Source organism: Aspergillus uvarum (assembly GCF_003184745.1).
Source record: "Aspergillus uvarum CBS 121591 unplaced genomic scaffold BO82scaffold_15, whole genome shotgun sequence".
NCBI classification, from domain to species: domain Eukaryota; kingdom Fungi; phylum Ascomycota; class Eurotiomycetes; order Eurotiales; family Aspergillaceae; genus Aspergillus; species Aspergillus uvarum.
Genome location: NW_020291312.1, coordinates 229,110 through 244,397, shown reverse-complemented (window position 1 = coordinate 244,397; position 15,288 = coordinate 229,110). Strand labels below are relative to the sequence as shown.

General features: G+C 54.5%; 7 protein-coding genes across 7 annotated transcripts; 4 read left to right on the top strand and 3 right to left on the bottom strand.

Moving 5' to 3' along the window:
- Positions 1-22: 22 nt before the first annotated feature.
- Positions 23-3,045, top strand: BO82DRAFT_331489 (putative sterol glucosyltransferase). Its single transcript, XM_025633145.1, has 7 exons — positions 23-215; positions 281-977; positions 1,033-1,190; positions 1,250-1,613; positions 1,672-2,022; positions 2,107-2,741; positions 2,821-3,045. Exons 1-7 carry the CDS (start codon positions 89-91, stop codon positions 3,021-3,023), a joined length of 2,535 nt encoding a protein of 844 aa, XP_025493835.1. The 5' UTR covers positions 23-88; the 3' UTR covers positions 3,024-3,045.
- Positions 3,046-3,571: 526 nt separating this feature from the next.
- On the top strand, positions 3,572-5,715 carry BO82DRAFT_331486 (acid sphingomyelinase; the record flags this gene model as incomplete). Its single annotated transcript, XM_025633144.1, has 4 exons — positions 3,572-3,706; positions 3,778-3,864; positions 3,914-4,191; positions 4,261-5,715. 4 exons carry the CDS (start codon positions 3,572-3,574, stop codon positions 5,663-5,665), a joined length of 1,905 nt encoding a protein of 634 aa, XP_025493834.1. The 3' UTR covers positions 5,666-5,715.
- Positions 5,716-5,994: 279 nt separating this feature from the next.
- On the bottom strand, positions 5,995-7,140 carry BO82DRAFT_400389 (uncharacterized protein; the record flags this gene model as incomplete). The annotated part of the gene is made up of 2 exons (XM_025639178.1): positions 5,995-7,048; positions 7,115-7,140. The coding sequence occupies 2 exons, from the start codon at positions 7,138-7,140 to the stop codon at positions 5,995-5,997; spliced, it is 1,080 nt and encodes a 359-aa protein (XP_025493833.1).
- Positions 7,141-7,805: 665 nt separating this feature from the next.
- On the top strand, positions 7,806-9,741 carry BO82DRAFT_306242 (putative carboxylesterase). The gene is made up of 5 exons (XM_025632248.1): positions 7,806-8,009; positions 8,135-8,373; positions 8,424-8,599; positions 8,657-9,018; positions 9,069-9,741. The coding sequence occupies exons 1-5, from the start codon at positions 7,833-7,835 to the stop codon at positions 9,690-9,692; spliced, it is 1,578 nt and encodes a 525-aa protein (XP_025493832.1). The 5' UTR covers positions 7,806-7,832; the 3' UTR covers positions 9,693-9,741.
- On the bottom strand, positions 9,719-10,855 carry BO82DRAFT_352693 (tetratricopeptide repeat protein 1). Its single transcript, XM_025634764.1, has 3 exons — positions 10,705-10,855; positions 10,003-10,617; positions 9,719-9,942 (listed from the first exon to the last, which is right to left on the bottom strand). Exons 1-3 carry the CDS (start codon positions 10,795-10,797, stop codon positions 9,838-9,840), a joined length of 813 nt encoding a protein of 270 aa, XP_025493831.1. The 5' UTR covers positions 10,798-10,855; the 3' UTR covers positions 9,719-9,837.
- A 147-nt stretch (positions 10,856-11,002) lies between these two features.
- On the top strand, positions 11,003-12,342 carry BO82DRAFT_331477 (haloacid dehalogenase superfamily protein). The gene is made up of 3 exons (XM_025633143.1): positions 11,003-11,123; positions 11,188-11,347; positions 11,458-12,342. The coding sequence occupies exons 1-3, from the start codon at positions 11,104-11,106 to the stop codon at positions 12,181-12,183; spliced, it is 906 nt and encodes a 301-aa protein (XP_025493830.1). The 5' UTR covers positions 11,003-11,103; the 3' UTR covers positions 12,184-12,342.
- BO82DRAFT_37875 (uncharacterized protein) lies at positions 12,237-12,675 on the bottom strand. Its single transcript, XM_025637648.1, has one exon. The coding sequence runs from the start codon at positions 12,596-12,598 to the stop codon at positions 12,290-12,292; it is 309 nt and encodes a 102-aa protein (XP_025493829.1). The 5' UTR covers positions 12,599-12,675; the 3' UTR covers positions 12,237-12,289.
- Positions 12,676-15,288: the final 2,613 nt, after the last annotated feature.

The following is a 15,288-nucleotide window of genomic DNA, read 5'->3' as shown; positions in this document are numbered from 1 at the left end:
GGTTCCAACTACAAGTACATCCATTTCCACCAGAATTCCGAGAAAATGAGCATCTTTCCACGGAACCTCGCTTTCACGACCTGCAATCATGCAAAGGCCCACCAAAGAGGATTTAAAAGACTTGAGGACACCTGACGAACATGGTCTGCCCCCGTACTCGCTCTACCCTGATGGCGTCGACAACCATCTGGCCGATGATTTAGGAGATGTTCAGGGTGAGTCTTTGCAGGACAATCAAGCCCTCATATAGTCGTTTGACATGAGACTTATCTTAATCAAGCCGATGGACGCATCGATGTCGATCTCGACTCCGTATTCGCCAGAACCCTCGCTCAAATTATCGAAGCTCAGCAAGAGGACATCCACAATCCGCCACCAGACTACTTCGGCGAGCGTTCAACGCAGCCTCAACCTGTGATCTGCGACATTCAACTCAACATTGTGATTCAAATAGTAGGTAGTCGCGGAGACGTTCAGCCGTTCATTGCGTTGGGGAATGAGTTGCAGAAATACGGACATCGCGTCCGCATTGCTACTCATGATGTGTTTAGAACCTTTGTGACAGAGTCCGGGCTGGAATTCTTTCCGATTGGGGGCAATCCGGCAGAACTGATGGCATTCATGGTCAAAAACCCCGGATTGATTCCTCAGATGAAGACCCTGCGTGCTGGCGAGGTGCAGAAGAAGAGGGCTATGGTGACTGAGATGCTCGACGGCTGCTGGCGATCATGTATCGAGGACGACCCAGTCACACAGGTACCATTTGTGGCCGACGCCATTATTGCCAACCCGCCCAGCTTCGCCCATATACATTGTGCACAAGCTTTGGATATTCCTGTCCATCTGATGTTCACCATGCCGTGGAGCAGCACGAGGGCTTTCCCGCATCCTCTTGCCAACCTTCGTGCTTCAGAGATGAACCCCACCACTGCGAATTGGGTATCATATGGGGTTGTAGAATGGTTGACCTGGCAAGGGTACGTTTTTTGGAACGAAGGTGGCCGAGATTCAGACTAACGATGCTCATTGTAGCTTAGGGGACGTGATCAACCGATGGCGGGCTGGTATTGACCTGGATCCGATCCCAATGTCGGAGGGACCCAGTCTCGCAGAGACCTTGAAGATACCTTTCACATACTGCTGGTCCCCAGCACTAGTACCCAAACCAGGAGATTGGCCGAGCCACATTGGTACGTGCTTGACAATCGGATACAGCATACGCGAACCGAATTAACAACACGCGCTACAGATATATGTGGGTTCTTCTTCAGAGATACACCATCATACAGCCCGCCCAGAGAGTTACTCGATTTCCTGCAGTCAGGCCCAGCTCCCATCTATATCGGTTTCGGCAGTATTGTCGTTGATAATCCCCAGCAATTGACGAGGACCATCCTCGATGCCGTCAGAAATCTTGGCGTTCGTGCTATTGTATCACGTGGATGGAGTGAGTTGGCGGGAGATTTCACCCAGAACACCTTCTATATTGATGATTGTCCGCATGAGTGGCTTTTTCAGCACGTTGCTGCAGTCGTACATCATGGTGGCGCGGGTACCACTGCATGTGGCCTTGCTCATGGGCGGCCAACCGCTATTGTTCCTTTCTTTGGGGAGTAAGTCAAGTCCGGTGGAGTTCGTCAATCTACCAGCACTAACATGATATCATTTCAGCCAACCTTTCTGGGGTAACATGGTAGCCCGTGCTGGCGCGGGTGCTAAACCCATTCCCTACTCTCGCCTCAACTCGAAGAACCTGTCAGACGCCATACGACTTTGCCTCACACCGGGGGCAGCAGCAGCGGCTCAGCAAATCGCAACGAAGATGCGAGCCGAGTCTGGCGTCACTGCAGCTGTTCAATCATTCCATCGCCATCTACCCTTAGAGCGAATGCGTTGCCATGTGATGCCTAATCAAGCTGCTGTATGGAAGTGTGTCATATCGAAACGGAAAATCTATCTATCTAAGGCAGCGGCTCAAATCCTGATTGAAAAGTCGGCGATCGACGTCAAAGACATTAGAAGGTCTGCTTATGCTTCCAAATATGCCTTGTGGATTCGAAGATGATCTGTCGAGTTGCTCGCATGCTGACATTATCTTCGAGCTAGTCATGAAATTAACCCAATTTTCATCGAGAATCGCCGCTGGGATCCTCTCACCGGGTTGATCTCCGCCTCGACAAGTACAGGGTACGACATGATCAAGTCGAGCGGTGGGATGCTCTACAAGCCATACAAAGAATACAAGCGGAGCCGCTCTCCTAGACCCCCTACAAACTCCACAAACAAAAATATGACCTCGGCTACGAGCTCCGCAGCATTCATAGGGCACCGAAGCGCTGTCGAAATCAATCCTCAGTGTTCAAGAACGAGCGAAAAAAGCAAGGAGCAGCATCCAAGTTCGTTGGTCACCGCAGGCAACGTAGCCGGTGCAACTTTGAAGGAATTCGGCAAATTTACCGGTTCTTACTTCAAAGGCGTAGTGGTAGACATCCCGCATGCCGCAGCAGAAGGGTTCCGACAGGTCCCCCGGCTGTATGGAGAAGAGCCCAAGAATTATGGAACAGTGAAGGACTGGAAGTCGGGAGCTGTGATGGGTGGTCGAAATTTTGTGGATGGAATGGCAGATGGCTTCACGGGAATCTTCACACAGCCCATTAAGGGAGCCAAAGAAGAAGGGGTACTGGGCGCCATGAAAGGGTTTGTTAAGGGTACCATTGGGCTGGCGACGAAGGTTCCTTCTGGTAAGTGGTCAATCGCTCGCTGCGCAAGCTCTGATTGCTCACTCATATGATGGAGAAAGCTGACTAGTTCTGGACGTAGCTGGAATCGGACTGGTGGCATACCCATTTCATGGCATTGCGAAAACGATCGAAGGACTCGCCAAGTCAAAGACCAAAAAGCTCATCGTTAATGCTCGCCTTCGAGACGGGCTGTATATCGTACGACGATCTCATTTGACGCCGGAGCAAGAGGCGGAGGTTCTCCAAAAATTTCAGGCTCTTACACGCTCGATGATGGATTGAGGCAGACGCAGATTCATCTCAGACACATAGCATTTTTAACATATGGTCATGTCGCGACACAAGTCAGGTTTATGATAAGGAAAGAGCTTGTGCATGCCCTTCATCGCCCGACAACAGGCTAAAGATTTCCGAGCTCCTTTTAAGGGGGACAATGATGTTCTAGCCCAAGGAGGAAGTCATCGCCCGATTTGTGGTAGAAGCGAGTATCTTCAGCCGGACATTGCTCCTAGCGCCCCGGCGAATAAATTAATCTCAATATCTTCAACTTCCTTCCGAACCCCTCCTACCCAATCACTCTTACGAATGTCTCGGAATGCTCGCTACTGTCAAAGCTTCATTTCACTCTGAACTCCACCCTGCTCGCCAACAAGGGTCAATCATTGCCCAATGCAAAAGAACGTGCCTGAACCAAGGACATCGAGGAAAATGCAGCCTGTCGACGCGCTCAATGCATGGGTTAGTCGGGATTCGATCAAGCTAGTAGTTATAAAAGCGAAGTAAAGCCTCTCGCTCTCTGGGCAAAGTCAAGCTTCATCCTCCCGTGCACAATGAAGATCTCTCAATTGCTTTGCTTTGCGGGTCTGCTTGGCGCTTCTGTCGCGTCAAGCGGACTGGACAAAAGATCAACAGTGAGCGAAATTCTGACAGATATCGAGGACGCCACGACATGTGCTGCGTGTGAGGTGAGCAATCTTTTACAACTTGAAGTACTTATTTCTGGTGGTCTGGAACATTAAGCTGATTTGGCTCCAAGGCCTTGCTGGTTGTTCTCCAAGCGCTTGCTCACTTGGGCAACGATGACTTCGTGGATGTCATCACTGAGGTTTGCATCTTGGCTAAGGTAGGTGAGTCTTCCATCGTCTCCGATGAACTTCTCTGATAGAGATAAGGTGGACGACGACGATGTTTGCGAGGGTGCAATCTCCCGTGAAGGACCTATTCTGGCCCACGATCTCCGTAACATGGATGTCCCTTCCAAGACAGCGGTCCTCTTTTGTACTACCATCTTTGGACTTTGCGACTATCCGGCTGTGGCCGAATACAATGTTGCATTTCCTTCTGCTAAGCCAGCGAATGCGTCTCGGCCTGCTTCAAGTGGAGAGACCCCTCTGCAGATTGTCCACATCAGTGACATCCACGTTGATCTTTCTTACGAGACAGGTGCCAAGTATGTCCTTCAATCCGACGCTTTCTATACATCCACCCCGCATTTATGCTGACCTTAATCTCTTTTTAGCTACAACTGTACCAAAAATATCTGCTGCCGCCCGTATACCGCTTCAGATGAGCCTGGATCGACGGACTATCCTGCAGGGGAGTATGGAAACCACAACTGCGACGCCCCTCTCACCTTGGAGGAAAGCATGTACGCAGCTATTCAAGAACTTGTTCCGGACGCCTCTTTCACGATCTTCACGGGTGACGTCGTTGAAGGCGCTGTGTGGCTGGTCAACGAGACCGAGGTAACTAATGACCTCAACGACGCTTACAAGACGCGAATGCCCAACTACCTCAACCTCGTCTACGGTGTCACCGGTAACCACGATACTGCGCCCGTCAACTCCTTCCCAACGTCGGACATAGACACTACAATCTCCAGTCAGTGGGCCTACGATACCTTGTCAGCCGACTGGAGCCAGTGGATCGGATCTACCGCTGCCAGCACCGCGGACGACTATGGCTCCTACTCGGTCAAGTACTCGGGCGGCAACCTCCGCATCATCTCCTTCAACACCAACTTTTACTACAAGGAGAACTTCTGGCTCTACGAGCAGACCATGCTGACCGACCCGAACGGCCAACTCGCCTGGCTAGTCAGCGAACTGGCCGCCGCCGAGACCGCCGGCGAGCGCGTATGGCTGATGGGCCACATGCCGATGGGCTCGGGCGACACCTTCCACGACGGCTCCAACTACTTCAACCAGATCATCCAGCGCTACGAGGCGACCATCGCCGCTGTCTTCTACGGCCACACCCACAAGGACGAGTTCGAGATCGCCTACTCGGACTACACCGACCAGACCGCCGCCACCGCGACCATGATGTCTTACATTGCCCCCGCGCTGACCCCGACCTCCGGCAACCCGACGTTCCGCGTCTACTCGGTCGACCCGGTCACCTTCGGCGTCCTCGACTTCACCGTCTACATCGCCAACATGTCCAGCCCCACCTATCAGGAGAAGCCCGTCTGGGAGAAATACTACTCCGTCAAGGAAACCTACGGCGCGCTCCTTAACCCGCCGGTCACCGACAGTGCCGCCGAGCTCACCCCGGCGTTCTGGCACAACGTCACCGCGCTCTTCGAAAGCGACGACGCGGTCTTCCAGGACTACTACGCCCGCAAGAGCCGCGGCTGGGACGTCTCATCGTGCACTGATGACTGCAAGACCGACGAGATCTGCCAGCTGCGCGCCGCCGAGGCGCAGTACAACTGCGTCACGATCACGCCCGGGATCAGCTTCAAGAGGAAGCGAGACACAGGGTCTAGCTCGTCGGCCGCGCAGGAGAGCCCGTGCGGGGAGTCGGTTGTGGGGAATATCTTCTCGAACTTCGACGGCGCGGTCGGGGCGTTGATCCAGGCTGCCCAGGCGAAACTGGGGTCGAGCTTCATGAACACCACCGTTAACTCAACAGTTGCGTAGTGTGCTGTGGCCATATAGAGCAGACTAAGCATTGCAGAATTGATCTACGGGTCTGACTCACGCTTCGGCCATGATTTTGGTCTGGTAAGTCATTTATAATGGTGCGGTGCGATCCATAATCGTGTGCCAAATGTATACTGTGATTTTATTTCCGCATACCATACTTGAATATTCTCGCTATGTTAGAACACATTGATGCGTTCAATGTCGATGGAAAGTTATGCTTCCAAAGTTCTATATCTCAGTTATTGCTACCTATCTTCTCGGATTATACTAAACGAATGACTTCCTGGGTCTCTGACTCGTTGCCCAATTCCACTCACTACACCTTAGGGACTTCCCGGGGTTCCTGTTCTGTCAGAGTTCGTTGGCGACATTGGCGTTTCTTCGGTCTCTGCCACTTCTACGTGCTCGACGTGGGGAGAGTCCGGTTCCATGGCATCAGAACCTTCCGAGCGATGATATGTCCACGCATAACCCGTGAGCAACTCCAAGTCTCGCGCGATGGCACACTCCTCATCTGCTAAAGCCCTACGCTGTTTCCATGCATAGTCACTGTCGCGGGAGCTCCGATTCACACAGGATCGGAGGTCAACTAGAAACACTCGCAAGAAGGGGGCGCTGCTCGCGTTGTCATCCTCATCTGGGTCCGTGATATACCACACTTCAAAGTCTTTCAGACTGAGACGATCCGTTCGCACGCCCCATTCCTGAAACGTATGCACTATGTGCATGACATCGTCGCAGACGGTACCCCAGAGCGTATTCGGCAAATCCCGACACAGATTGCCCAGACTGTACCCTTCACGATACTGCTGCAGATACCCATGACAGGTGCCTGTCTTGGTGAATTCCCCGTCATCTGCCCTGACCTCCCACGTCGCCAAGACGCCGCCGTAGAACCGCGGGATAATCTTGCCCTCCAGCAGCCGCAGGCGGTGCCAGACCGCCAATTCATTTGCCAAGCTCCGTTGCATGAGCCCCTCAAGGTAGATCTCCTTGTGCGCGGGCGCCCAGCTCAAGTGTTGGAAGCGCGGGTTCTCGTTCTGCGAGAGCAGGTCCACGGCGATGTGACTCGCCTGCTGGCAGAGGTACTCGTGGTAGTCTCGCTCGACCGACGCAGCCCAGTGCGCGGCGTCGGTGTTCCGGCGCCCCAGCTTCTGGATCCGGGCCTCAGCCGCGCAGCGTCGGTCGAACAGCTTCAGTGACATCGGCGTGGTCATCTTCCCTAGCGGCGGGTCCACGTCGATCAGCAGTACACATGCCATCTGGTTCTCAGCTTCGTACACGTCGAGGACTGTGGCGTTCATGACGGAGACCTGGTCTGCGCGGGGGCTGGTTGGGTGTAATTTGATCTCCTGGCCTACATGATATGGTAATTCGCTTCGCGGGGTCAGCAGATTCTTGTATCTCATGAGTTAGGAACGAAAGGATTCTGGCTAGGCTTACTGTGGCTCGGCTGGGTCCGGGGACATATTCCAGCGAACTTTCTTTGTTGGTTCCATCTGGATCGGGGCGTTTTGCCTGAATAGATAAGAGTGTTCGATAGACTGGCTGATACAGTCAGGGGGTGATGTTGATAAGAATAGGTGGATGAGGTGAGGTGCGAACGATTGAGGTTTTCGTTGATCATTGCAGTGTCTCTGTTCTGGTTGTCGATGGGTTTACTGTCCCAGGGTTGGATTACAGCGGAGGAAGTTGCGACTGATGGACTGGCTCGTAATGCTGTGGTCCGCACACGCCGGTCAATCTTCTGGCTCTCGAGGACAAGCTTGTCGCGACGTCATGTCTTCATCCCTGACGAAAGATCCGTGTGAGGTACTGGCCATCGGGTGACTTTGATCTGCTCGTGGCGGAGGTATGCGAGATCCGCGATACTCACATAAGTTAAGTATACCCATATAGCTAGAAGTGTCAGCCGTTGTACAATCTACTAGTATGTTGACACCCTCAGGTGAAAACTGCAATTTTCAGCAATGATGGACAGCACTCTCACTCGTTCGTTTCATCCTCACAGCTGCGGATGAAATGGCAGACCCACTGCGATTGCGGGGCCTGGTACGGCCTGGGGGATTTCCGTGCGGGGGGTTTCTTTACTTGACAGTTCACACACTCGCAACCTCCGCTCAAACAACTCAATGCCTCTCCAAAGCATCATCCTTCCAACATGACGATCCTTCTAACTCAGAACCTGGGCAAGCTCCGGGGGCGAGATAGCAACAAAGTGACCCAATTCCTAGGCATCAAGTACGCCACTCTCAACGACCGACTCGCAGATGCACAACTCATTGAAACTCGCGACGGGGACGGGGACGGGGACGGGGACGGGGACGGGGACGGGGACGTGCTCGACGCGACCAGCCATGGGTAAGTCAATTAGATCAACGGCTTGATTCGTGTGGCAGACTGACCAGCAACGACTCCGCAAGCCCGACGGCGCTGTCCCCGTCGTTCGGATGCGACTTGGAGCTCAGCATCATCCAGCATACACTGCCCAAGAAGCCTCTCGTCCAGTCCGACGTCGACTGCCTGAACTTGAACATTGCCATCCCGAGTGACACCACGACCGATGCTCGTCTGCCGGTCTTTGTGTTCATCCATGGCGGCGGGCTGTTCATCGGGGCCAACTCCTGGCCGCAGTTTGATCTCGAGCGGCTGGTCGCGCTGTCGGTGTCGAACGGCCTGCCTATTGTCGCAGTGTCCATCAAGTATGTCTGTTAGCCAGGCCGTGGGACGATGCGTGTGCTAATCAGCGAAGCTATCGACTGGGCATGTTCGGGTTCATGACCTCGGAGGAACTGCGGAACGCCGGCTACAAGGCCAACAATGGCCTGCGAGACCAGCGGGTGGCTTTGGCCTGGGTGCGTAGGCACATCGGTGACTTCGGAGGCGATCCAGACAACATCACTCTTGCTGGAATGAGCGCTGGCGCGGGTATGTACAGTACCTGACCCTTGTGTGGTATTGGCACGAGTTGACTGAAACTCGCAGCATCTGTCGCCTGTCACCTCGAGTCCGAAACGCCTCTTTTCAAACGAGCCATCATGATGAGCGGAAATCGCTTCTTCTCGCCCAGCCTATCCTACGAGGCTCACGAGCAGAAATACGAGCAGGCAATGGCAGCATTGGGCTTGGCGGATGCCTCACCCGAAGAACGAATCGGTGCCTTGCTGAAGACTCCTGGGGAAGAGTTGGTCGCCAAGGTCCCACCGTCCATCAGTCCGACGTTTGCAGTGGATGGAGATCTGGTTCCATCCGCGGTAACCTACACCCAGCTGGCGGATAGAACCAACCACATCCCCAAAGGCAAGGACTGGTGCCAGGACTTGATGGTTGGTGATGCCCAGATTGACGTACGTTACAAGTTCCATCCAGTCTGATGTCGCCCATGCTAAACCGACAGGCCAACATCATCCATGCCATTAGGTCTGATCTCAAGACCGGATGCGCTGAGCGTTTCTTCAAGAGTCTTGTAGCCGTCCTTGCCACGCAACCAGAAGTCGTAGAACAAATCTCGGTCAGCTACGGCATAACCAAGTACTTAGATGACGAGCACGCCTTTCTTGCCATCCTCGAGTTCTTGAACGACGTTTGGATGTTCGCCCCCTCATTGGCATCGGCGCAAGGCTGGAAGGGACGCGCTTTTGTCTACTACTTCAATGAAGGTAACCCGTGGGAGGGCGCTTGGAAAGGTCGAGCTGGGCACATTCTCGATCTTGCCTACCTCTTCCAGAACTTCCGTGAGTTTTTGTCGCCTGCCCAGCGAGAAGTCGGCTCTGCGATTGCAGAGGACTTTTTCAAGTTCTGCCATGGCATCCAGCCGTGGCCTCCGATTGTTGGCGGAGACCTTGAGGGTGGATTTACTGCCCGAGTCTATGGCCCCAGCCCTCAGGGGCCTGCGATCCAGCAAGTCGACCAACCTTTCGGCGGGAAAAGCCAACGTCGCTCCACAGTCTTTGACCTTGGTGACAAGGTCTCTGTTGATGAACTATCGAGAATCGCTACCATGTTCACGGCAGGGCAGTAGTTGAACGACCGCCCTTGTAAATAATGTAACAAATAAAATTATAGCTCACTCCGAATAAACACTCTATCGCCGCTATCGCTTTCGCTCGTAAAATGCAACCCAACTCCAAATGCTTAGTGTCATTATATACCTCCTCGGGGATATGTCAACCGGACTGGAAATTCATGCTATACCCGCCGGTCTTGGGGTCCTGGACGAACTTGAAGTTCTCGGTGGAGAGGCCAAAGGGCTTGAGAATCCCATTGCCCAGCTGGGTTTTCCTTCAATTAGTACGGCCATGGAAACAAGGGCAACGAGGGCGTCGACTCACATCTTTCAGCTTGCCCATCATCTCCGCCATATCCTTCTCGCGGGCCTGGGCGATCCGGTCCGGCAAATCGCGCAAACCCTTCTGCACGACGCGCCTATCGTCCGGGGGGAGGTTATCCATGGCCGCCAGCGCCTTGTAGTCCTCCTCGGCGCCTTGCAAGTTCGCCCACCCGCCGAGCTGCATCCGGGCCCGAGCACGGCGCATCAGCGCCTTCGCGCGGATCCGCAGCACGTCGCGCTTCGTCTGGTCCCGCTGCTGCAGACGCTGGAGCTGGGCCTCCTCTGCCTCGTCATCGTCCCCGGTGATCTCTACAACCGCCTCCTCCGTTTCTGGACTCTGGCCTGTCCGGCTCGCCTCCGTGGTTGTAGTCGTCGACGGTAACACTTTCTCCAGCCGGTCGAGACACGCCGTCGCCGCGTCCACGGAGGCCTTCCAGTCGTCCAGCTTCAGGTAGCAGGCGGCCATGTTGCTGCGCAGCACGGCGACTTCGTAGTCGAGGTAGTTGGGGCACGCGGCCAGGGCGCGGTCGTAGCAGGTAATGGCTTCGTCGTAGCTGGCGGCCGTGAAGAGCTGGTTGGCTTCGGCTTTGAGGGAGTGGGATTCTTCGAGGAGTTTCTAGCAAGGACTGCTGTTAGGTTTGATGGTGCTGAAGGTGGTGGTGGTGGTGGTGGTGGTGGTGGTGGTGGTGGTGGCTGTACTTACCGTCTCTTCGTCGGCGGGAAAGCGGGCGTCGTGGAAGACGTCCTCTTCATCTTCGCTGTCGCTTGTGTGTGCTCTAGTCTCGTCTTTTGACATTTTGAGGATGGTGCAGAGCTGCTCCGGAGGTGTGCTTTCCGGTGCTCTAATCCTCGAGCAAGCTTGAAGATGGACGGTCCCGCCGCGGCCGTCCGCGAGTGGGCGGCGGGGCTGAGAGCAGCAGTGCCAGCCTGAGGCAGAGATTTGTTCCTCCCCCCTCCCCCCACTAAGTTATCGATAGCCGATATCGAATCATTCTCGTAAAGTGCGGAGAAATCGACCACCTCCACTCCATTCTATTCCTTTGCCTGTCTTTTGACTTTTAGCATTGCTTTCGGGAACTTGACCAGCACACTCCAGTCCACCATGTCCGCAGCCACCCCTGAGTAAGTGCGCCCTCACATTGCCAGCCTTCTTCCGGCCAATTGAACCCACTCTGATGCTGTGCAGATTACCCCGCGTGCGGGCATGTCTCTTCGACATGGACGGCCTCCTCATTGACTCGGAGGACATCTACACCTCAATCACCAACACCGTGCTGCAGGAGTACGGCAAACCGTTACTCCCGTGGTCGATCAAGGCCCAGCTCCAAGGCCGCCCTGCCCCTGAAGTACGTCTCCCCCCTGTCCCTGTTCCCCCTGTCCCCAAACAATAAACCACCACCACCACCACAACAACAACAACAACACAGCTAACCCCACCCTTACCCAAACCAAAAAGGCCGGCCGCATCTTCCACGACTGGGCCCAACTCCCCATAACGCAAGACGAATACATCGCCAAAATCACCGCCCTGCAACTGGAACGCTTCCCCACCACCCAACCGCTCCCGGGCGTGGAACGCCTCCTGCAGACCCTGCTCGCCACGCAGTCCACCGCCTCCCCCATCCACATCGCGCTGGCCACCTCCTCGCACGCCAAGAACTTCCACCTCAAGGCCTCGCACCTCGGCCGGTTATTCGCCGCCTTCCCGCAGCACCAGCGCGTCCTGGGCGATGATCCCCGCATCGGTAGGGGGCGCGGGAAGCCGCTGCCCGATATCTATCTGCTGGCGCTGGAGACGATTAATTCCGGCCTCAGAGAGAAGGGGGAGAGGGAGATCACGCCGGCGGAGTGTCTGGTGTTTGAGGATGCGGTGCCCGGTGTTGAGGCCGGGCGGCGTGCGGGCATGCAGGTCGTCTGGGTGCCGCATCCGGGGCTTTTGGAGGCGTATCGGGGGCGGGAGGAGGAGGTGCTCGCGGGGTTGACCGGGGAGCATAAGGAGGAGGAGAAGGGGCCGGCTGAGAAGGAGGCCGAGGAGTTGGTCGCGGGGCGCGAGGGCCAGCGCAAGGATAATGGCAATGGCACGCCGGGGAAGTTGCGTGATGGGTGGGGGGTGCTGTTGTCGTCGTTGGAGGATTTTCCCTACGAGCGGTTTGGGATCGTGCCTGCTTCTGCTGCTCAGTAGTTCTGGGAAGTGTTTTTCTAGCGATTCAGGTTCTGGCAGGGGATTGAAGGGGCCAGGCGGAGATCTCTACGCAGCTGCGAGGGGAGTGTAATTGATCGGATTTGCATTAAAGAATAACTGCATCAAAAACGAAAGAATAACAACTTGAAAAACAAAACGAGTCTGCAATTTCAATCTGGGAACAGGAAGGATAACACCAGCAAAAAGGAACCGTACTTTCGAACCGGAAAGCCTTGTCATCTGTACATCGCTGCCAATGGGCCTTGCCTCCTACACCAAACCTTGGCGTCATTCTCGTAGCGATCGTCCTTGCGTTCAAAAAACCTTTACACTGGGGCAAAATCATCGCGGGTTGTGTCCAAGACACGAAGGATAAAAATAGAGCAAAATCACATTCAAACGGAGCACCTATCATTCCTCGTCTCCAAGGTCCGTCCGTCCCATGGTGGATGGGCAGTCATGAGCTGTGGGAGCTGCAGGTTTGGCTCATGGCTCCCATCCACCATGGGACGGACAGGCCTCATAAAAGCAAAGAAGCAAAACACCGAATCGCAAAGCATAACCAACAACTCCTAGACCCGAGGAAAACAAAACGCAAGCAACGCAAGAAAGCAGAAACTGAATAGCATAACCACAGCCCCCTGAGACCCTGAGAAAAGCAAACAAAAGCAACGCAGGGAAGCAGAAACCGAAATAGCAATCACCGAAACCGAAAAGCAAGCAGCGAATCCGAATCGCAAGCAACGAAACCAAAGATTCAAAACCACAATCGCAAAATCTGAACGACAATCTCAAAAGCGAACCGAAATCCTCAAAAACAACAGAAACAAAGACACAAAAAAAAGATAGAAATCCAAGCACCAAAGGTGTACTGGACTGTATGTACGTTAGTGTACCGTATGCAAGTAAGCTACTGCTTACGCTTGCGGCGCTGAGAATCATCCTGAATGCCCGCCTCCACCTGCTTGCGCTTTTTGATATCCAGAAAGACACCCTCAACCCTAGCAAGCTCAGTTTGGGGCAGGGCGGCTCGAGATAGAGGTACAGCTGCATTGTTTTGAGGCGCAGCACATCTAGGCGGAGGGCTTTCCACCCACGCGCAGACATCAGCGTCCACTCCCTGCAGATAATCGACAACGCTCTCTTGGCAGGGGGAAATCGTAGGGCCAGCATGCCTTCTGTTCAGATCGATCAAGGGGATCGGGAGGATATAATCCGGGAGAGGACCCAATGCATTCGTGCTGTTGTGGGAGTCGAACATGTTCGGATCAGCAGCGTCTCGACCCATGGCTTTCTGCATCCGTCCGTGCTGAGGGGGTTGAATGGTGCGGCCCGCGGGCACGAGGCTGTTATGCGCCATAATTATACGAGGATCGACGGTCTGCATGCTGCTCTGGAAAGGAGCTGCCATGTTGCCCTGGTTGAGACCGTTCAAGGACCGAATGTTTGGCTGGAGGTTGTTGCCCTGTGCCATGTTGCCGGGATCAAGGTAGGCTGGGTCGATAGGCTGTGCTCCGAAAGGAACCAATGGAAGATTGCCCATCCAGGGATCCATGAAATCCTGGAGACCTCCGGGCATCGCATTGTGCGCAGAAGGGGCTGTAGCCATCAAGAGAGGGTTGGGGTCCGCGTTGGGAAACAGGGGATCCGCGTCCGCGTTGCCTCCAGCAGTAAAAGAGGGTTCAACCATGAGGTTTTCAAGATCGTCCAGACCCATTCTTGCCGGAAAAAAGGCGCCTGCAATGCCATTCTGCACAGCGGAGTTGGCCACGGGTACCTGGGAAGTGCTGCCGTTGGCATTGGTGGCGCCATTGCCCTTCTCCGAGGAAGGTCCCGCGTTCGCGAGAGGAGGCGAGGTAGGCGGGCTTTCCAGGTCAATGGACTCATCTGCAGATTCTTCGTCATCCGCGGAGTACTCATCGTTGTCGGGAACGAGTTCCTCTTCAACGAGACCCTCTTCAACGGGCGCCCGGCCCAAGGATTGAGCTCTAACAGCCTCCTCCTCCTGTTTCTTCTTGAGGGCCTCCTGTGCCGCACGAATCAGTTGAGCCTTCTTACGGTTCACGTGTTTGTTTTCGCGGACGCGGTAAAGGCTGCCAACCGGGTCCTCCACGAGAAGATTTATGTACTCAGGATCAAGAATGTGCTTGAGCACAGCCTTGTGGTAGACCATGGCCTCCATGATCTTGGAAAGTCTATCTCTGAAACTCATCCATTTGGGCGGAGTTGGGAACTTCAAATAGTCATAATAGAGGAGCTCTGGACCGTTGGTATTGCGACGAATCAGTGCCTCCTGCGAGTCAGTCTGTCAGAATGATCACCAAGAATATGGCATTGCCTGAGGAATCTCTTACCAGTAGCTCCCAGGCGGCTTTTTCCATCACATGCCTGGGGTGCTCGGCGCGGATCCAGCTCTTCAAGGCTCTTGTGCCGTCCTGCGCCCAAGAATTGTCCATCATCAAATCGGTCAATGCCACCACGATAGCCTTCTTAGCTGCGTGCGTCTTGGGGATAGTATCGTCTTCCTCGATGTCGCTATCGGCCACGTGATCAGCACGCGCCTCACTCGCGGAATCATAGATGGTGGCCTGTGGTATGTCGTTGGTTGGGTTGAGAAGTTTGTCGATATCTGGGAAGTTTTCGGGACGAACTCCGCGGGAGTTGGGATCCAAGGAGTTCCAGAACTTTTTATCTTTAACCTTGAAGCGCTCCGGCTCAGGCATGGGCTCCGGTTCACTCTCTGGCTCAGGAGATGACTCCTCCTTCAACTCAGCTTCCTGTTTACCGTTGCGTTTGCCGCCTCTGCCACCTTGGCCTCTCTGAGTAGACTTGCCCTTGTTCTTTTCCCGGTCACGTTTGACCCTCATCGCGTCTATATCTTTCTTGTTAAGCTTCGCCCTTTTGGTGGGGCGCGCAAGGTCAGCATGACGATCAGCCAGCGAGCTTGAGCCATCAGCAGCGATGCCTGAGCCACTAGCGACGTTGTTAGAACTGCTCGATGGAGTTGTTAGCTCGATGACCAGTTTCTGCTTGGTCCCATGTTATGGGGAGTGGCGTACCTCTGAACAATCGCGTTCGACGCCTCATAGTTACGCTTTCTGCTGT